Below are 22,308 nucleotides of genomic sequence, written 5' to 3'. Positions count from 1 at the left end.
GGTATTTATTTATCTGTCTTGCACATTTGATAGGTTTTTGGTAATTTTTTGCATTTCTGACAGCGAGCGATGTCTCCCATAGATTTTGACTTGTATATTTCTATGCTATATAGGAATCTCAGACCCGAAATATACAGAATTCGAGATCAGCTTTATTTATATATATTTACTGCAAGGCTAATCCTGGCGATTTCTCAGCTACCATAATCGTATACGAACATTTGAAACATCTATCAGAGACGGAGGAGGTCGTTGGGATTCTATTACATTTAATTTTATCTACCTGAATTTTGCTGTCTTATTTCAAGCGCAACACTTATATTTACTCCATGTAAATTATCCACTGATTCAAGCAATTATTTGGCTTTTATCATTTTAAATTGGGTTATAAGCACTGCCCGATTTTGAATCGTGTCCATATTTTATTTTTTGGTGGGTGGGCACGTACTTGTACGTTTTTTAACTTTATTTTAAGTTATGCTCGCCTTCCAGGTATCTCTGTATTTGTTGTCTGTTTACTTTTTTGTATTGCTCTGTATTTCTGTATTTGTTGTCTGTTTACTTTTTTGTATTGTTCCGTTTTAGTCAGAGAGCCGAAATAAAATGATTGATTGATTGATCAAATAGCAGAATAGTACTTCTGTATTTGGATTGAAGAATTTCATTCATTTGCAATTTCAGAATTTGGTTGTAGACTATTTGATATTTTTGTCAAACTTTGTTTCAAACTGTTTTAAAGGCTGTCGCTCTCCAAGATTTCTCCATTTGCAGATTTGTGTGTATTATGGAGTTTTCAAGATAAACAATCTATTTGAAACATCTGAACATGTGGATTTATAGGCCAATGAGAGGTCTGGGCCGAACAGTCTGCAAACCGTTAAGTGTATCTTCTGTACCTCATTACTGCATTACCCAGATGCCATTATATAGTCTATGGGGTCTAGTATAGTTTGGTACCACATGCACTTCTAGTTGGCCTGGCTCAACAATTTTTGCATATGCCAATCCTAACCGCCACCTGACTACGTCACCGAAAAATTACGTCATTTCGACGTCACATTGGCGTAATAAGGCTCACCAAAGTATGTGGATGGTCGTCCAAAACGCGCAGATGATCACCCGAAATCGAGTAAGCTATTTCTTTCGTTTTCCCGTCATAACGATCACGATGTATGTAGGTATGTTTATTAGTCTCGCCGGCGTAAGCGAGTTCGTTATCGGCGGCGTAGATGGCATTGCGGGCGATCGTAATTGTACTTTGGCAAGCCCTATGACGTGTTTGTCGTATTGACGTATTATTTGGATGGCATAGTCAGGTGAGGGTTAGGAATAACATATGCAAAATTCGTTTTGATACACCAACTGGAAGTACTTGTGGTACTAAACTATACTAGACCCGAATTTTGCATATGTTATTCCTAACCCCCACCTGACTATGCCATCCAAAAATTATGTCACTACGACGTCATCATCACGTCATAGGGCTTGTCAAAGTATAATTATGATCGCCCGAAATGGCATCTGCGCCGCTGATAACGAACTCGCTAACGCCGGCGATCTCTCTCCTATCGGGATCGTCGTGACGAAAAACGAGAGAAATAGCTTGCTCGATTTCGGATGATTGTCTGCGCGTTTTAGACTATGTTCCTCATACTTAGGTTGGCCTTATTACGCCACTGTGACGTCGAAATGACGTAATTTTTCGATGACGTTGTCAGGTAGGGGTTAGGATTGACATATGCAAAAATAGTTGAGCCAGGCCAACTAGAAGTGCATGTGGTACTAAACTATACCAGACCCAGTCTATGTATCTATACAATTTTTTAATTTATTCCCTTTATGGAATATTATTTTAGTATTGAATATTTTAATTCTTTACATTTTTATCTGTGCTTTGAATTTGATCCATTAGATAGTAACTATCTGAGAGGAAAAATGATAACTGATGGACCTATAAATGTGAGCTTTCCTTTTCGGACTGTGCGTATAGGCACGAAAACTTCGTCATCTCTGGGCGATAATCACCCGTTCAAGTTTGATAAAAAAAGATTGAAGTTTTCTGTGAATATAAATTCTGAAAGTGGTGAGTGGCATATTTATTATTAATTTATTTTTAATAAGATAATTGCTGTTGCCTGATTCTGTGATTCTTATATTTTCTGTTGTACCATCAGACAATAATCTTATAACATATTTTTAACAATTTTATTGACACTAAATTAAAGAGTATCATGGCATATACCAGCACATATTCCAAGCTCCTAAACAATTTATTTGTAAATATAGTACTGCAGTAGGAATACCAACCTACTGAATCAGATTTTCAAATATTGCAGTATGGTTTCTGATTTGCAATTGATTTCTCATGTTCCTGTTTTCTGAATGCAGGGATGGATGTACGTAACCTCAATAATTTAGGATGAATTTGTTAGAAGGTTTTTGTTTTGCATAGCAACCTTCCACCATTAATTTGTTATTTTAGCATCTTTTTTTCTGCATTTTTGTATTGATTTTAGTAAAAGCAGTGCCTGTGTTTTCATTGAAATGCATTTCAGATGCAAACTAATATTTCTTCATCTAATACCAGAGACAAATTACGGCTCCATCATTCAATTTATTCACCTTTGTATCTGGTAAACCTGATTAGATTTTTCATTTTAAATATCTACTACTCACTACTGACCCTAAAACTACTGAGTGCCTTCCCATACACATTTCAAGTATTCAAATATGATTACTACTTTTCAGATTCTGCCGAAGTTGTCAAACTTGTGATACCATGTAAACATATCACATTAATCAAGTCATATTTAAGCAGAGGATGTCCTGTGATTTGGTTACAAACTACAGAAGAATGTACAAGACATATAAGGAAATTATTTGGATTGAAACAATCGGAATATCCATCATATTATTATGATCCAAAATCAAAATGTACGCACATATATACTTTATTTGTGTTTTTCCTTTTTTTTGGTTTTTGACCATTCTTTTCAATATTCAATTCAGAGTATTTGCACTATAATTTGGTAATTTTTGCCAATAGGAATAGATGATCTTAATATGGCAGAATCCCTATTATTATTTTACATCTATCAACTCAATTTGCATTTTATATTATTTTTACCTTTTCTGTCATATATGAGTCATGAAATTGCTAAAATTAATGTTTCAAGTCCACTCTGTTTTAACACCAAGGTAATTTTTTTGTTACATTTTTCAGTAATAGCAGAGAGATTCATTGGGATTGTGATTAATGTGAATAACATGGGCTATGAAGACGCATATAATTTCAGACTGGTTTTACAAGAAATCTGTCAAGATAAAAATATATCAGTTGATGATTTACATGAAAAAATATCACAGGCTGAATGTAATTCAATGTTGGTTAAGGTTTGTGTAATATCATTTTTAAAATAATTTTAATAGAGAAGTGATTAGAGTTTTACATAATAAAAAATTTATCTACTGGACATACTGGTATCAAGTATGAGGTTGTGGTTTGGTAATTGGCATAATGCCTCAACATGCATAAATATTTTTATTTGGATGAGTTACCGTACATGTTTTAGTTATGTACAATTTTTTGTTTACACAACCAGCCCTCTTTCGACACAACCACCATTTGACTGTGGCATATTATAGCTAGGGCTGGGAAATATTAACCGGGTAACCGATTTTAGATGGTTAACGGTTATGATTTATTTTGACTATTACCGGTAACTGAGATCTCAGGTAATATTCACCTTTATACTGTACATTTCCTTAAAAAAAGATCAGTTCACCGCAAATTTATCTCTATTTTTGCCTCTGACGCATTTCCACTTGTTAGTATGATAGTCATATTTAATATTAAAAAAAGCCAACAATCAAAAGTAAAAGGGTATGTATCACAGCCAAAGAATTGAGCAAATCCATGTTTTTCCTCATTTAGGTTTCTGAAATCATTGATCGAATACAATCACTTCTAAACAAAATTGCTGCTTTGCCTGTGAGTATGAGTTCATGGAATATGAAAATTTGATGTTGGACATGAACAACACTGATCTTCTAATGTTTGATATGAATAATTTGAGTGGTTCATAGGACTTGCCAGTGTTTGGTAGAAGTTTATAAACCAAGAGTTATGAGCCTTTCAAGTCATGAGTCATCCTAGTCTCAACTCAAGTAGTTCAAGTCTTTGATATATGGTGCTTCGAGTTCAACTCTAGTTAATGAATTGAGCATTCATAACACTGGGTGTTAAATCACACTTCACAAATTTTATGACCATATTTTTTATTTTGTCTGACAAAGCCAAACTAACAAATTATATGGATCTGGTTATCTAAAACTCTATTTTTTCATATACATAAGTTGCCAAATAATTCCATTCATAGTTTCCTCCTTTTTTTTTATTTTTCAGGATTTTGATCCCCATAAAAACATGCATGACGATCTTAAGAATAGTGCAAGTTTACTACCAGTCAGTTATGATAATTCTCCAACTACCAGCTCCAAGATGAAAACAGTTCAAAGTAGGTTTTGTTGTGCAAGTTTTTTCTGGGTGTTCAACTCAAGATTAAAAAAATATTGCATTAAAAGATGTCTATCCATCAATTTTTGGAGTTTTTCAGCTGAATTATGCAACACAAATATTTCACTATCCCAAAATACATCCTTTGAATGTCATTAATAATTTTGATTTAAGTTTAAATTAATTTACAGTTTAGGACATCTGGTATGATATTTTTTAATTGGACACGTAGTGGACATAATGATCGTTTCAATATTATGTTGTTGTTCTTGTTCTTTGACACGTTTTTGAAAAGTCGCTTTTCTCTTCGAATACTGGACCAATTGCTTTGAAATTTTCAGTGGTTAAAGATAAAAATTTTCTCCAGAAGGCTATTACTTTTTTTTTCGCTATGACGTCATCAAAATTATGTGACTCTACGTGTCCATATATTTGAGCATAGCTCTCTTGTTTCTAATAAGAATTACAATATGTGCATAAGCATCAATTTTACTGTAACATTTTGGTATTTGTGGTTTGAAATAATGTCTGAGCATTTTTTTTAGCTCAAAATGAAGTTGATAAGGAGAAAATTATTAAACCGTCTTTACAATTTCCAACAAATGTTCCTAATTCTCCAGTTAGCAGTCCACAGAAAAATATGGTTGTAAGGTTAGTAAATATTGGTATGGAAATAATAGGCTAGTCACACGGTTAAGAAATATTCATATTTATTATTTTTTTTATCCATATTTAATTTTAAATCCTGTACCTTCAAGCAGCTGAAACCAATAACTGATTATCTGTTCTCAATTTTTTTTTTAACTATTATGATGAGAGACTGGCTGTTTTATGGACTTTTCTCTCTCCTGGGATAAAATGAAAATCATACCCTATTATTCTTGAAAGGTTAAATAAGAAAATGCAAATGTTTAATGGGAAGTACATTTGGAATGTTTGGATTGTAGGCCAAGATTTCTGGTTATTTCAACTGTTTGTTCAGCTCCTCTTTATTAGTGGTTTAAACCAAAAAAATTCTGGTCATTTCAAATCCTTAATTCAATTTTAATTAATTATTCAATTTTTATTTACTCATTCATTTTGAGTTGAATCAAACTTATAACAATAATGCATTTTGTTCTCCAGTCCTGGAACTGCTCAACGAAATCGTGCAAGAAAATCTATTCCTAAATCGAATCGAAGCATTAGTTTGGAAAGCCAACTTGATGAAATACGAGCTAAAGCTGGATTGAGCCCAGATGCAAAGGTGAATATAACATTTACTACCTTTCTTACAGAGGCACTGTTGATGTGATTGGTCTTTTGGATTTGACTCTTGAGTTACTTAAACTGTGGAAATTGGTGAAATTATAACATAATTATGGAATCTATAAGAATATTATAAGAAAATTGCAAGCTGTCAAAATCAATTTATATTATAATGTATTTTGGATTGTTATAACTTACTTTAAAAGATATTACCAATGTTCACTTTTTCTGTTCTACGCTTAGTAGCCTATGTCTTGGATCTGTTTATTAAAACCTGCAGGTAACAATTTTTCGCTAATTAATGATAATGTTCAGAATACCATTTATGAGCTCTTATTTGAACTAAATTTTTATACCCTTTGGGGCCTGCCCTGTATAACATATTTTTTTTTCTCCTTACTGCACTCAACTAGAATTTGAATTTATAAGTATGTAGGGTTTTTAATGGAATATTCAATAGCATATCAACCAAATAACGTTGTATTTTCCTGTTTTCCATGTTCTTTTTACTTAGGTTCTTTCGAATTTGATTTGTAAAATTATTCTTTTTTGTAGTCGGTGATTCAAGTAACATCGCAGCCAAACAAAATTCTGCCAGATATTGTGGAAAATAATAGTACAGAAGATGCAACTGGTGAGTCATTGCGAATTTTCCTATTTTATATTTTGTTATTATAAACGTACGGTTCGTATTTCAGACCATCCACCATCCATATAAATATTTTTCATTTCAATGTTCCAAATTCATAAATCCGATAATTGAAATATGAGTACTCCGAAAAGGCTCTGCACAGCAGTAACTGATATATAAAGAGCTGTTTTATTTTTGAATAGACCGATTTCTTTCCAGTTTGTCATTGTCTACCCAATTTATCACACTCAAGGTTGAGGTGGTGGGCATGGGATTTCAACCTGCGAGACCACCATAGTTAAGTCTAACGCTTCTACCAACAAGCTTATGTAATATATATCTTCTAAACAGCGATGCACTTGGTCAGTATGTCGCAATGCTTTTTCTACTCGGTCCAGTTTCGCTAATATGTGAGTGTCATCCATTTTTCAAATTGCACTTATTATTCTTAAGATGGTAATATCGAACCTGCCACTGTACCAGCCGCTGTTGTAAAGAAGAAACGTCCAAAGGATCCATTTCTATGGAAAGGTAGAACAAAGAGAAGAGTGAGTATTCCATGCTAGAATTGCAATATTGTATTATTCATGCCTTTCAATAAATTGAAGGAAGTTGTCAATTACTTCGTCCCTTACTATTCATTGACTTTGTTATGGTGAATTGTACCTTTCCAATACAATCAACAACAGAACAGGCATGATCAATGATTTCCCAATGTCCATCCTCGTTGACCTAATGCAATAGTATATTTTTGAAGTTCTTACTCAGAAGAATTTAGAAGTTTCAAATTTCAATGGATGGGATTGTTGTATTGTTTTTGTGACATTCATAAGTCTGATTCCTGTTTAGATTATGTGTGCTGTCTTGAGGGACAATTATTTTTTGACGTGAAATTTTATTCCCCCTTTCAAAAGTTAGGAATAGGAATGAGAATATTATGGTCGATTGTACCCAACCGATATTTGAATATCATTCTCCTGTTGACTATTAGACCGTCATTTAGATAATGGGTGGGATTTTTGGAGTAGCTGCACAAGATTTGTACTGATAAACAAATGTAACCTTTTGTGGAAGAAATATTTCAAATGAATAAAAATGGTGAAATGAATGAATGGTGTGTGTTTTATAAAGGTGTATTAAAACAGGGAATGAAAAGATATCCATATTTTTCGGCATAATATGTATATTGTTAATTTCAAATAATCTAATTTGTTGTTTCTATATTTTAGTACAAAAAGAATTCTTCAGAAACTCGCAATGTGTATCAACCACCTGGAGATAACAGTCCAAAAGTTGGAGAAACATTGACAACGCCCTTTTCAACTATAAGTGCAACTTCAAATTTTATACTTCCAAATGTCAGGGTATGTTGTATATAAACTGGTTATGTAAAAACCTTTGCTCTCAACTCTCAAGTCAATTCAATTTATATGCTACATTTTAATATGTAATACAGTGTCAGTGTTTGACCTTCTATTCTCATTTTTCGAAACTTATGATGTAAATTTTAAATCGAAGCGATGATCTAAAATTAGTCAGTCACTAAAAATGTGTCTGAACAACCTGTCAAATTCAGATTATGTCAGCTGATAATACCCTTTTTTAAATAGGGCTAGGCATATTTGAATATCTGATGGTTTCAGAATCAAAGCAAATTTTTTTTTCGAATTAAATCTAGATTACTTGAAAGATATTTATTGTATTTGTCAAAATGCCCTGTCCTATTTATAAATAAAGGAAATTAATAAGTAAACAAGAAAGATCCAATATAAAAATTGCAATTTTCTGGTCATCCATAACAGGACAATGATACAGAACTACAGTCACATGAACAAATTGCTGGATTTCATAGTACAGTGGAAAAATGCAAATGTTTAGAGAAGAGTCCTCACATATTACATACTGGTGTTTATCCAATAAAATGTATGGGATTGGACAGTGTTGATGGTCGGGTGAGTTCACTGTTGATTCTTGATTGTATTCGAATTTGAGATGAATAAAAATATGCGAGTTGACATGTTTGTCTCTGTTATTTGGTGTGATGCGAGGAAAAACAATTCTTTTCTGAATTTTTGAAAATCTAAAATAAAAGAGATGCATGAATATACATGAATTTTTCAAGTCATGCTTGTGAATTTAAACAGATTTTACCCACGATGCTTTCATAGTTAGGGGGGGTTTCAACCATTGGCTCACCGCACCCCTATTTTTCGAGTTTCGATTCAACTTTACAATTCAATAGAGAAAAGGTTGAAATGTTATTAACATCTAGCGGAATTTTTATCTGTTTACCTGATACAATTTTTGTCTGTCACAATGAAAACTTTTCATCTTTGGAATTGTATTTCGAAATTTTTCAAATATTCAATTTTTTCAGTTATTTGCGCTGTGTTCGGCTCTATTTTGGAACTTTGTGTTAGGTAATATTAACAGAAGGGTATAAACGTACTGAACTACATTCCGCTTATTTCATTTTTCTGAATGAGACTGTGTAATGTACAGGCAACTCAGACAGGTAGACAAAGGAGTTGTAGCAATCCAAAGTGCTTGGAAATCCCTATGCTATAATTTGAGGTGATGGGTTTTGGAGGAACGATTCGTACTCAAATCTGGGACCTCCAACACAAACCATGTACTAAGCTATTATGCTTTTGCAAAGCTATTTATACAATTTGCATTGTTTTCAGTTATCACAATGTATAAACTCTGTTAGTACTCCAATGATGATGAGATCATCTCGCCATTCACCATTGCTTGCACTGTGTGATGAACACAGGTAAATATTGTTTAATTATGGACAATTCATACCTGAAATACATATCATTGTTTTATTATAAAATTCAGGGTTGGTATTGTGGACTATCGCTCTTCTTCATGACTAAAATAATAGTCCATTTCAAAGTTTCATTACTCGAAGATGGAAGAAGTGTCTAGGACCTAGAAGGCTGTCGCTTTCATCTAACTTCTGCTAATTATAATTCTCAGGCACAACAACTTCATATGATAGTGTTATCAGCACCATTTTTTGAATTCTTTCGCCAGAATTTTTATGATGTGGCGGTAGTTGATCTTAGTGTCCACATATTTGAGCGTTGCTCTTCCGACCCCAGAGACCCTTGTATATATATATTAGGACCTCCTGAAGTATGCGCACCAAGATGGCGCACAGCCTGAACTCAGGTTGTGTACCAGGTTAGGGTTCAGGTTATGTGACATCTTGGTGCGCATACTTCAGGAGTACCATATATTAATATATATATGTATAATAGGCCTTTTGCGGAAGATTTCCATAGAGCTATTTGTTTTGTGGACATTCCCTGTTCTTTTTTGTACATTACTTTCAGTTCAAATGGAATATGAAAGTAGCGGCTTTCAAGAAGTTCAAAAAACTTTACTTTATTGTCTGCTCTGTTTGTCCAATGTTTAGAGAAAGAATGCTTCGTCACGAATGTTGCACTGGTTGTGGAATGTTCTGTGCAGGAGGAACTTACCTAATTTGTGTGCAATCATCAGAGTGTCCTCACAGATTTCATAAGTAAATATGACTTAGTTAAAATATATTTATAATTTAGTGGGATTAATGACAGTCAGTGAAGTAGCCGGGTTCAACCCCCTCCTCCCCCAAATTTTGATATTTTTCGGAAGTCTGAAAAAGTCAAAATAGTTTTTTTGCTTTTGCAAAGTTATATTTGCTGGTTGTTTTCATCAGCATGCTTATATTAGGTCGTGAACATCTATCGGTACTGAAAAGTGCCAAGTTATCCATTGCAATTTCGCCAACTCATATTTTATTTTGAGAGACCATTAGTTAGTTACCTTTAATCATTTTCAAAAACCATTTTCAAAAACAAGCATTTAGCTCTGCACGTTTGGGAACTCATATCTACATGCTCTCACTTTTGAGGTATAATTTTTTAACAAATTCCTCAGTCATATTGTCATACACTTTTTTTGGCAATGCCCTTTTTTTCCTGTATTTACAAACTTTATAAGTAATTTCCTGTTTCACTATTTGACCACAGAGACTGCATGTTACTTCACCATCAAACAAAACATTGTCTTCATTGTGGTGGTCCAATGTCAACAGTACGTGAAGTTACTGTCGAACCTCGTCAAGAATATAAATTACAATGGTTGGTGGCTGGACTTGATGCAAATAAGATGGAGAAGAAACGTTTAATTGCCAACAGGTACAGCGAATTATGTTGTCGTGATTTTACCCAAGATTGGTTTTGAAAATGCAAGAAGAAGTTGGATTCACCAAAATTGACAAATTAATCAATGAGTATTTTCGAAAGATAGAAAATTTTGTTCTTTGTACTTAATTTAAGTTGATAATCATATCTGGTGAGTGGTGATGTTAAAAGCCTAGTGATTAAAGCAAAAGAGCTAACCATATTGGCATTGCAGGTTACACATCTCTGGTTAAAATCTTATTCCCTCCACCTTACCCAGGATGTAATGAATCAGGTAGGCAATGCAAAACCAGAAAGATTTTGGTCTTTGCATAAATTATTAGCATCTTGCATATCGTTAGATATCAGAGACTTCCTGTACAAGGTCTTGTTTGCGAGTGAATGGCTTAAGCATTTTTTTAAAAGGAAATATTGGGAAAATTAGGGATTGTTAGGCCTAATTCCAGAACACCAAAGTATTGTTATCTGCACAATGTTGCATCAGCATCCTTGTCAACAGCCCCAATGTTAAATATTAAAAATGGATGTGGCAAGCTATAGAATAACATATTCTGTAACTATTTGTTGATAATCATGGACCTTATAACTTGTATTGAACATACCTTTAATTGGAAGAAAAAAAAAACATGATAATAAACTAGATTAAAAATTTCAAGACAGGTCACTTATTTTAACATTGTTCAATCTCACTCTTTTCACCCGATTTCTACAGTCAGTAAGAGACTGGAATGTTTATTGTTTCGTCAATCAGAAATCAGTCATCATAACAAAAAATTGATAGTATGCACAATGTAATTTAGTATAGACCTGGCGATTTTTAACCATACAGTCATCGAAGTAAATATTCAAATACATAATTCTGGTCATGTAAGTGTGACTTGAAAAGTTACGATTTTAAAACAATATTTACAGTGTTACAAAAGCAAAAGTGGAAAACAACAAGCCTCATGCAAAAACTGAATTTGAACGCAATCTCAAAAAATTTCTTGTGCTATTTTTAAATGAAACATCGAAATTTGGTTCTAGTTTGGTTGTGGCAGCATCAAGTGGGCCAGATTAATTACCCAACGGGCCGTAGTTTGCCCATGTCAGGTTAGACTATATAACTAAATGAGGAAACTAGCAACAACCTACAAATTAGTCAACAGCAAAGAAGTCGTTACAAATCATGCATTTTAGAACGAACATTCATTGAACTACCATAAGTTCATATTACTCTTTCCATCATGTTTCATTAATTACTTGAATGCCTTGATGTTGTTAAATTTCATCTTCTCAACAGAGAAAAAACTGCAAGAATGGGGCATAAATCAACAGTGGAAACAACAACAATCCTGAAAGAGGAAGGAGTTGTAAAGACTTTAAGACTTGGTATTACTGTTCATACATCTCAATTACCTCCAGGAAAAGATAAAGACATTGTGGAAGATGCGCTATGCAATTTTTTTGAAACCAGGTATATTGAAATTTAAAATATTTTAGAACATTATACAAATAGTAATCAATGTCTGATTGAGCGCATAATTTGGTAAAAGCAACATAACATACCTTCTCAAAAAAATTAAAATATTGAGTATATTTTGGTTCCAATGTTTCATGTTTCAATGGTTTCTGAGTAACTTTGAGAAACTATTGACTTTTATGCTAGTCGTTTGGATTGTTTGACAGCATTTTCCGTTTACTGCCAAACAGTACAACATATTCACTGAAACTTTTGTGTTATGTCAAAACACTTTTGGTTGTATGTAAATGTAACCCTGTAAAATTTGTTACAATATCCAGATATAAGGCTTGAATCAATTTGCTTCTAATTGTTTCAGTCATAAGAAATTAAAGATTCATCCAAAAAATGTTTCTCAAGTAATTCAACAAGGTGATTTAATGAAGGTATGTTTATTTTAATTTGAAACATGATCTAACATGGATATTAAAAATATTTAGTCTAGACTTGCTGAACAAAACAATTTTTTAATGTTTTTTAGCTTATTCAGTTCTTTCATGAAGCTGAGGAAATTGATTTTAAAAATCTTTTGAAAAATCCTACGAATCTCAATCGTTCAGTAATGAATGGAAACGTTGCAATCGTTTATCTTCTTAAACTTGTCGGTGTTAAATTGAACAACAAAGATGCAAAGGGAAAAACTGCATTGGTAATATTATAATTTGTTCGGTATTGAATTGTTGCGCAATAGTACTTGTATATGTGGGAAGTATCACTGGGTAAAAACCTGCATTTAGCTATGAAAGCCACGCCAACATTTCAAAAACTCTGGGGAAATAAATGTTATATAAAAATGATTGTTTTATATTAGTCATTAAGTTTGCGGCCATAAAAGTACTACATCCTGTTTAGTATTTGAGCTTATTCTTGGGTCGCAAGGTTTTACAAAATTTATTTAAAAAAAAATTTGGTTTGCTTGAAGAAAAGCTGATTTAGAGCGATAGGTTCTCGCAAGGTGTTCCATGCACAGTGCACAGGGGATACTTAGTAATGTAATGTCGAAAATGACTGAGTTATATTTTTGAAAATTATAGATATAATTCTGATATAATCAAAGTGAAATACAAGTTTCTAATTGATCAAAATTGTCATATTGTAATTTACTGAAAGAATTTGGTCAGAAATTGATATAATGGTTTCTTCTTTTGTTCTGCTTTTACAGTTTTACGCTGAGGAAAGAGAGCATGTTCGATTGATTAATTTCCTTATTGAAAATGGAGCAGATATTAGTATGAAGGATGCAGAAGGTACGTGTTTTGATAGGATTAGGCATTGTATACAGAGTGTTGATCACTGTTGAATTAAGATTTCTCAGAAGATAATTTCTGTAACATCAGGTGATACAAAAATCTTTCCTCAGACATTATGTTGAGAAAATAAATGTTAGAATTAACACTTATTGACATACAATGATGTAAATTCGCAAAATTCTAATACAAATGATGATTTTTTCTACACACCGGTATGTTCCGCCGATTTTTTGTACGGCGCTTGTGTCTTTCACTTCGAGCATGACCCTATACAAGTAACCACTGATATCTAACAATATTTAGGATAGTATTATAATTGGAAGGATGACTGAATCTTTTGGATTTGGCATTGACTACCCAATTTGTTCCTCCCACTAAGGTTGTGGGCATGGAATGTGAACCCGAAATGTGTAACCTGCAATGCCAACACAGTTAGAACTGCTAGACCATCCTGCCCACAAAAGGTTTACTCAAAATCTGTGTTCGATCGGTCATAAAGTATAGCATATAATTTTAAAATTATTCGATAATCAATAAATGAAAATTTAAAATGAATATTGAATGGCAGCATATTTTTCTAGGCATGACATGTATGCATCAAGCAGCAAAACATGGTCGAATAGTATCCTGTGCTGCTTTGCTTTCAAACGATTCTAACATAGTTAATATGCCCGATGATGGTGGATGGACTCCTATTGTGTGGGCAACAGAACATAAGCACACAAGTACAGCAAAGTATTTAGAACATTTTGGAGCGGACGTTACCAAAACTGATAAGGTAGTAGATAAGGAATTTCCAGTTTTGGAAGCCTTGGTTTAGCCAACATTACGAAAGTCTACAGACAAACTCAATCAGGTCAAGGAAGTCTATGTAACTACTTGCCTATTGACTTGTTTAGATTGACTGCTTTGACATCTTTTTGTTTTTTGTCATCAAGTTGTTGATTGAGCAAGCGATACTAATTTTGTTAAATATAATCTCATGTCAGTGATAATAGTAACTTAGTTTTCTTAATTATCAAAGATATTGAAATTCTAAATATTTAATTCTAGAAAGGAGATAATAACAAAGTAGGCCCTGTTAATATAAAATGTATGAACTACTTTTTACAGGAGCGAAATATGTGCCTACATTGGGCTGCTTTATCAGGAAACTTGGAACTTTTAATAATGTGTCTTCAACGACGATGTGACTTTAACTATGTAAGTTTAATAACTTTAATTGTATGTTTTACAGTACTAACTTTGTTCAAAATATCCTTCATGAAATATAATTGTAGGCCATGCTTTATAGGAAAATAAATGCTCAATATCATTTGGAAATTTATTTAGAGAAATAAACATGGAGATACTGCCTTACATATTGCTGCTAGACAAGATCATGCTGATTGTGTACTTTGCCTCGCAAATTGGGGAGTTGATCATACTATCAAAAATAATGAAGGAAAGACCGCATTGGAGGTATTCTTGTTAACTTTTATGCATTATATGTGGCTCAGATTACTGGCTTATATTTTATTTATTCATTGTCTTCAACTATTTATTTTCTTTGTTTTCCAGTGTACTTTTCTCGATACAGATTCTCAGATTTTGCTCAAATTTAAGCACAAAGTGGCAGAAGCAATGTCCAAACCAGGACAACAAGATAATCAGAGGAAAAGTATATTGAGTGCTGATATGTCAAAGGGATTTGAAAAAGTAAATTACAATTCTAAAATTATGTATATATATGTGAGGCTCGATTGAAGTTTGATTGCTTATTTGAATAAAAATGAGAAACACAATTATAATGGTGTAATGCTATCTTTTAGAAATATCTTGGACAGAACCCTCTATCTTGTTTTTAATTCCAAATTGCTGAGCTCAGCTAGGTCGAAAATGATATTCATATGTGTGTATTTCGCATCCTTGACCAAGAATTATGTAAATCATTTTTTAAAGAGGGCTGTATATATGTTGAATATTTTAGGATGAATGGGTGTATGCTTATATTATTCTTTGGCAAAATTTTAAATTAATAATATTTTTATTTTATTATTAAATTTTTCTAGATACCAGTTTCTTGTATTAACTCTGTTGACGATGCGCCATGTCCCACAGACGCCGCAGATGGTTTTCACTATGTAACTGCTAATGTTCATACTTCTAATGAATCAATTGTGAAAAATCCTACCAACAAAATGCAGGTTTGTTTATTTTCTAATTATGTAGATATGCTCTTCGATTCTAGTGGATGTATTTCTACCCAAGTAGTCAGCATCATTTAGCAAAGTGGAGACTTGAGAGTAATAAAATTTTGTATGTGTTGGCGATGCTATATTATTTCACTAACATCTTGGCGCTGTTCAGTGACAGATTGGGTACAATACCTAATGTAAATATTCTTGTTGTGAAATGTTTATATAAAATACTTTTTTGTCATAGTTATAAACTATCCATTGTCCTCCTTAGTTTTTTAACACTTGGTTCATAAATATATAAAGGTAAATCTAGAAGTATCTGGGGGCGTACCACAAGGATCATACCTCGCTTCATTTTTCTTTTCATTGTTTATCGATAAAAAATTTATTGAGTAACCTTGCGTCTTTTCTTTGACAATGATGGTAATGCACTTTATATTAATGGTTGGTTTGGTTTCAATTACAGTCATGCTATTGCTACAATGAGTGCAGTGATGGGTCTTGTTTGTGTGGAGTAATGAGTAGCAAATGCTGGTACAACAAGCAAGGACATCTTATACCAGAGTTTGACTTCGTTGATGCTCCTTTCATTGTTGAATGCAGTGAAACATGTTGGTGTCCTCCATCTTGCCATAACAGAGTTGTACAGAAAGGAATAAGGTTAGAAATAGTTGTTACTTGTCGATTTTAATCGGTAAGTATGTTGATAGGTATTTGTCTGTTTGTTTGTCTGTCTGTTTGTTAGATGCACGCGATATCTCACAAAAGCGAGATTGAATCTGCTCCAGATTTTGCATGTGCATTCATCATATGTCGTACCAGAAGCCTATTGATTTTGGATGAATTATGTAGTATAATTAGCGAGTTATTAATTATTTAGTGATGGGACACAAGGTGTCACTATGGAGTGAGAGCGCTGTTTTGGGGGATCCCCTAACTTTCGATTGATAAGTCTTCGGTCTCTGACCGATATTCTCGTTTTATGTTTTTGTGCAAAAATGTTTTCTTCTAGTTTGAAATCTTTAGCAGACAATGTTTATCTGTATTAAATTTAGGTTGGTTGACCTGCTATGTAAGGCAGAGTGAATGTAAATACCCATGTGTAGTTGCATTACTACTGCTATGTTTAATTATGATTTCAGGTTGGAAAATGATTACCCATTTTGGTCATCTTCTTTTCCAAGTAACAACTCATCATTAAGATATCTTTATGCCCATCCCCAAGGTTTTACCGATGTTTTCATTAAAATCACCATTTTATTTTTCAACAGATATAACTTGCAAGTTCACAGGACGAGAACAATGGGCTGGAGTGTACGAACTCTTGATACCATACCATGGGGAGCATTTGTCTGCGAGTATGTTGGAGAACTAATTTCAGATGCTGAAGCTGATATCCGTGAAGATGATTCATATCTGTTTGATTTAGAAAATAGTGTAAGAAAAAGATATCTTTTTTCAAAAGTAGTTTTGAACTCTCTGGACTGTATGATATTTTCTGTTAGCAGTTGTCTGAAATGCTGAAAGTGTAATTATTACCAATTTACATGTATTGATAACAACTAAAACAAAAAAAAGCCATGGTTCTTGTAGGTAGATTATCAAATATCCAGTATTTATTTCGCTTACGTTGAGTGCGTAAGGATTAGTTTCAGTTAAATCAGCAGTAAATTGAGTTTAATATTTCATTTTAACTCAGAAAATTTGGTATTTCATGGTTTTGTAACCGGTTTAGGAAGCTGAAATATTCTGCATTGATGCTCGTTACTATGGTAATGTGTCACGTTTCATCAATCATCTCTGTGATCCCAACTTGATGCCTTTGAGAGTATTTATTGATCATCACGATAAAAGATTTCCCAGACTCGCATATTTTTCAACAAGGGAAATTAAAGCCGGTGAAGAGTTAGGGTGAGTTTGAAGGAAAACACAAATTCTATTATACCTCTTTATTCAATTCGATCATAAATGCTGTAAATAAATGAATCCACTTTGCTACAAAATCATGATATTATGCCAGGTCGTAATGACAACATTTGCCACTAATATTATTTTTGACGTGCAACCTGAATATGTAAAAATATCACATATGATTGTTCATCACTTTCATTAATGCAAGAAATCGTAGGAAACTGTTGTCCACAATGGCATGATAATTAAGTATTGTATTTGGTTGGTAATAATTAATTATTTGTAACTTACTTCATCTAGATTTGATTATGGAAATCGATTCTGGGATATTAAATGTCGTTCATTCAATTGTGGTTGTGGATCTCAACAATGCAAATATTCTGAAGAAGCTTACAGACTTAGAAAAGAAGAGGAAGAGAAAAACAAAATTGCTTCAGGTAACATCTTTTTCTTATTGCCGTCACAGATTAAAGGTTTTAGCTATTGTTGCTCTTATTATGAATTGTATTCATAGTGTCTCCTTATATTTAGCGGACTTGTTAGTGCCTTCCATAAGTCGAGTAGCGAAAAACACTTTGATAGCATTTCTGCTTAAGTTTTTCAAGTACTTTTCAAGATTAATTATAACTGATACACTTTTTAGGCAACCAACAGACAATACTTTTATCCATGATATGTGTTGCTTTACAGATTCCGGAGGATTAAGTACATGAATTCATGGTCAATACCTCATGAGTTATCAAGAATCGTCAATCGTCTTCTGCAATGCTTCGTTCAGTTTTTTTATCAATTTGACATTCTGTGTTTTTGATCAAGTATTTTGTGCTTCCTGAAGTGTGTTGGTGTTTAATGCAGTGGGATAGATTTCTGGTATATTTGTATTTCTGATTTTAGACCATGAATTGGATATATTCATTCATTTCTATTCTCAAATAGCTGGCACATTGATGGTAGTCCTGCATCCTTAGTATTTTTTACTTTCTTTCATATTTCCCATTGCATTATTTTTCTATATTTTTAATGCTATTTCTTTTGTGTGGTGTAGGAGCAAAAGTACAAATATCAATTTTCTTGTTATTGGTATCATGCCATCCTCATGCCCAAGCGAAGTTATGATAAATCCATTCGCTCACAATGCAAATCTAATCTATCTACACGAAAAGTGCTTCACAAATCTGAACTTTGAAAGTTGTTTAAAAGTTGATGTTTTTTGCTAATAATTCAACGTCTGTATGACAATGACAATCAATTGAATCCAAGAGATGCTGAAGCGATTTTTGAAAATCTCCCAGTTTATCTTTACACACTTGTCCCACAGTACTGAGTTGGTATATTACGGGAAAATGGTTAAAAGCATGTATATGTCATAGAATTTATGCCAAGTATTATCTTCATAGAAAGTTATTCTAATGAAGTGATTTTCAAACAAGAGATACACGACATTTTTGAGACGCCCATGAAGAAGTATTTAGCTTAGCAATGCAGTAATTCTTTTATTGTATCCACTGTAAGCAAAATTTTGTAATCAAATGTAGAAAAAAAAATCCCGAAATTCTCATTTGCATTTTGCCATTTAATTTATGAAACCAATCCAATTCTCATCTCGAAAGTAAGATTGTTTGAAATTTTATTGCTCCACTGAAAGTACTATCTATAAAATGCTGCTGGATTTGTAGCAATAGGTTTTCCTACACCAGAAACATTGAATGCAAAATTTTGTACGTTTAAGTGATTTATGACATGTGCTTCAGTTTGGGATTGGAGCTTTCATCTTTGCCGGAGTGTTTCACATGGAATTTCGGTTTATGCAAATCAGGATCAACCCTGCAAAGTTTTTTTTTCTGCGGTAAATACTTTTGTCAACTTGACATTTACATCTATTCATTTTTGTTTGTGATTCCCTCTGTCGAGTGGTTTCATGGTTTTGCCATGTTTTTCATCGTTTTATAAGATTGCAATGGAACAAGTTTTCGTTCTGGTAGTGTGTTCGTTTCTTTGAGGACATTCTTTATTGCCGTAAAAGATGGGACTAGAAGTTTCGAGATTGCACAGCAATTATAACATTACATAGGTGAGAATATATGGGTTTTGGCTCTGCCAGATGATTAACAACATTAAACCGTTAACTCACGATTCATCATTTGACTTCAGAGTTAGAGATGAGTACTGGTACTGTTATTTGATGAGAAAATAACTTTGATTGTCATAAAGACTTTGTGAAGGCTCGCTCGGCGCTGCAGTAAACTTCAATATACTAGAACAAATCATATTTGCATTGTTATTAAGACGACAGGAGAATTGTGGCAAGCATCAGAAACACGCTTGCTATGGGGAAATTTGTATGTGAGAGGATTGTTCGACTGCTTCCTGTCGTGTGGTGGTTCATATAATGCAAACAATGTTGATTAAATTCAGAGGCATAAGGCAGATCGTTTATGTAGCACAAAAATACCAGCAGGCCGATCAAGGAGTCGTGTCGAATTCCACATTTAATGAAGCCCGTTTCAGAGGCACAGTCCTCTTTTTGAACATATTGTTGGCGATCGCTTGAATATAATGAAATGATATGCCCTCCCTCGAACAACCTAGTTTATCTAGTAAAATTTGGTCGTTAACAGTATCAAAAACTTTTGCAAGGTCCAAAAACGGAGGGAACATGTTATCTTTTTATTTGCCCTTTCATCTATTATAATTTCTTTGAGCCGAGCAATGACTAGCTCGGTTGAATAAATGTTCCGGACACTGGGAAAGGCTCAAAGTTCCATGTTTATCGAAAACATATTTGAGCCGATAATATAAGATTTTACCATATATCTCGGCAACCTGTGACAGCGGCGAGATAGGCCTATAATTATTTGGACCATGCTTATATCCGTTCTTATGAAGTGGTATTATTTTGGCTATTTCCAGTATATATGGATATCGTTGTTTATATTAAACTCTGATTAAAAAGCGTGGATAGAATTGCCGATAAAAACAAACTTGGCGAATTTAAACATTTTCACTGGTATATCATTACTACATAGGCATACAGCTTTATTGGTATGTAATTTATCGATTTGTTTTTTAATAAGTATCACGACGCGGCGGTGTGGCTTATCGTGCTAAGCGTTAGGAGTACGCTCGCCACCGCATCTCTGATTACTCTGCGCGTGTTCGCATCCCATGCGGGGATGGTTATGTACGAGAGGACTGCTGGACTCCTCGCCACCGTAGGGTGGTTCACGTAACCGCTGGTCGGTTACGTCTTTCTCTCCACCAAGTTCATGCTTCCGAAAACAAATACTAGGCCACGAGACGAGGCCGTTTATCTCTCAGATTTGCAGCGCACATAAGGGAACTACCGTGTTTCCCCTAAAATAAGACCTACCCTGAAAATAAGACCTAGCCTGAGTTTTGAAAATGATTTTAATATAAGCCCTCCCCTTAAAATAGCCTAAGACCTAGTCAATGCCGCGAGATTTTTTTTTGACTTAGTCGATAAGAAGACTCACAAGAGACTTCTTTTTCTATTACAAAATTAAAACGGTCAATGAAGTGCTCAGAATTAGGATCACGTCTTTGTATTTTAATTTGAGACCTCTGGCATGTTAGATTATATGGGCCATGAGAGGGAAATGATCAGAAAAGCCATATTGAATTATACTGGTAGCTATTTTATATTCTATTCTATTAAAATAAGCAATGATCTATATCAAAATGACTAACTGAACTTTAGGACGGTACGATTTTATTTAAAAAAATCATTATATTTATATGATGGGTTTCCATATAAGCTACAATACCAATGTTTTTAGCATTAAGATTTGATCCGAACTGATCAATTTTTCCAATCCTCATATTTAATTGGGTTTGAGCTAAGATCATCTCGCACATGATATACACTGTACATTTGATACATTCAAGAATTTATAGACATACACCTTCTGCATTAGTTCAGGAATGTTCACAAATAAGTCATATCACACAATGGGAACTATCTGAGGGGGCCTCTTTCAATTTGGTTTTCAAAACATCATAACCTGGTTTGCATGGTCAAACCATCACCTTGAATCAAACTCTTCTGCCACCGATATCACAGCTACCGTACCCCCTCCCCTCCTACCCTTAAAATAAGACTTAGTCGATAACGCGAATTTATTTTTGTTTGATTAAGTCGATAGCAAGACATCTCTCCAACACGTTTTAAATGATCGATAATCTATGTTTTGCAGTTTAAATAAAAAACGTGTTATTTATAAGTAAATGGATATCGGTTTTCATATTTTGTATATTTAAAAATCTCGTAATTTTCTACTACCATCACCTCGAATCAAACTCTTCTGCCACCGATATCACAGCTACCGTATCACCCCCCCCCCCCCCCCTCCTACCCTTAAAATAAGACTTAGTCGATAACGCGAATTTATTTTTGTTTGATTAAGTCGATAGCAAGACATCTCTCCAACACGTTTTAAATGATCGATAATCTATGTTTTGCAGTTTAAATAAAAACGTGTTATTTATAAGTAAATGGATATCGGTTTTCATATTTTGTATATTTAAAAATCTCGTAATTTTCTACTTTGTAATTTTGTTTTTGTTAAATGAAAATATAAGACAGCCCTCGAAAATAAGCCCTAGTGCCGTGGTTCCTAAACTGGGGGAGGGCGAGAGGTCACAGGATGGAATCGGAAATATCCATGTAACTTCTCCTGAAACGGTCTCCGCGTTCGTTAAAAATATCGGCTTTTTCGCGGTATAATAAATTTTTCTGTCTCGTAATATTCAATCTATGACAACTACAAGAATTCAAAATGTCTCACTATTTCAATTCATTTGTGTTCAAGGTAACTCGTGGCTGCGGCGACTCACGACAAAATAAACTCATTAGTC

At 33.6% G+C, this 22,308-nt stretch overlaps 1 protein-coding gene across 1 annotated transcript; it reads left to right on the top strand.

The window, feature by feature from the left end:
* Nucleotides 1-1,753: 1,753 nt before the first annotated feature.
* On the top strand, nucleotides 1,754-19,414 carry LOC120344330 (histone-lysine N-methyltransferase EHMT2-like). Its single transcript, XM_039413495.2, has 28 exons — nucleotides 1,754-2,083; nucleotides 2,749-2,934; nucleotides 3,224-3,393; nucleotides 3,935-3,991; nucleotides 4,406-4,517; nucleotides 5,062-5,167; nucleotides 5,642-5,762; nucleotides 6,320-6,398; nucleotides 6,849-6,943; nucleotides 7,625-7,759; nucleotides 8,198-8,347; nucleotides 9,083-9,171; nucleotides 9,823-9,930; nucleotides 10,418-10,585; nucleotides 11,874-12,047; nucleotides 12,412-12,478; nucleotides 12,574-12,741; nucleotides 13,255-13,339; nucleotides 13,924-14,120; nucleotides 14,456-14,545; nucleotides 14,675-14,803; nucleotides 14,903-15,040; nucleotides 15,394-15,528; nucleotides 15,989-16,182; nucleotides 16,794-16,959; nucleotides 17,258-17,433; nucleotides 17,734-17,870; nucleotides 18,124-19,414. Exons 1-28 carry the CDS (start codon nucleotides 1,840-1,842, stop codon nucleotides 18,144-18,146), a joined length of 3,699 nt encoding a protein of 1,232 aa, XP_039269429.2. The 5' UTR covers nucleotides 1,754-1,839; the 3' UTR covers nucleotides 18,147-19,414.
* The last annotated feature ends 2,894 nt before the right edge of the window (nucleotides 19,415-22,308 follow it).

The sequence above is a fragment of the Styela clava genome, chromosome 5 (assembly GCF_964204865.1).
Source record: "Styela clava chromosome 5, kaStyClav1.hap1.2, whole genome shotgun sequence".
NCBI lineage: Eukaryota > Metazoa > Chordata > Ascidiacea > Stolidobranchia > Styelidae > Styela > Styela clava.
The sequence above is the reverse complement of the archived record's forward strand: the minus strand, read 5'-3'. Positions and strand labels throughout refer to the sequence as shown.

Coding starts and splice junctions, on each gene's coding strand:
- LOC120344330 (XM_039413495.2), top strand. CDS start 1,840: ATGGAATATTATTTTAGTATTGAATATTTTAATTCTTTACATTTTTAT. Junction 3,992..4,405: donor ACAAAATTGCTGCTTTGCCT/GTGAGTATGAGT, acceptor TTTATTTTTCAG/GATTTTGATCCCCATAAAAA. Junction 5,763..6,319: donor GATTGAGCCCAGATGCAAAG/GTGAATATAACA, acceptor TCTTTTTTGTAG/TCGGTGATTCAAGTAACATC.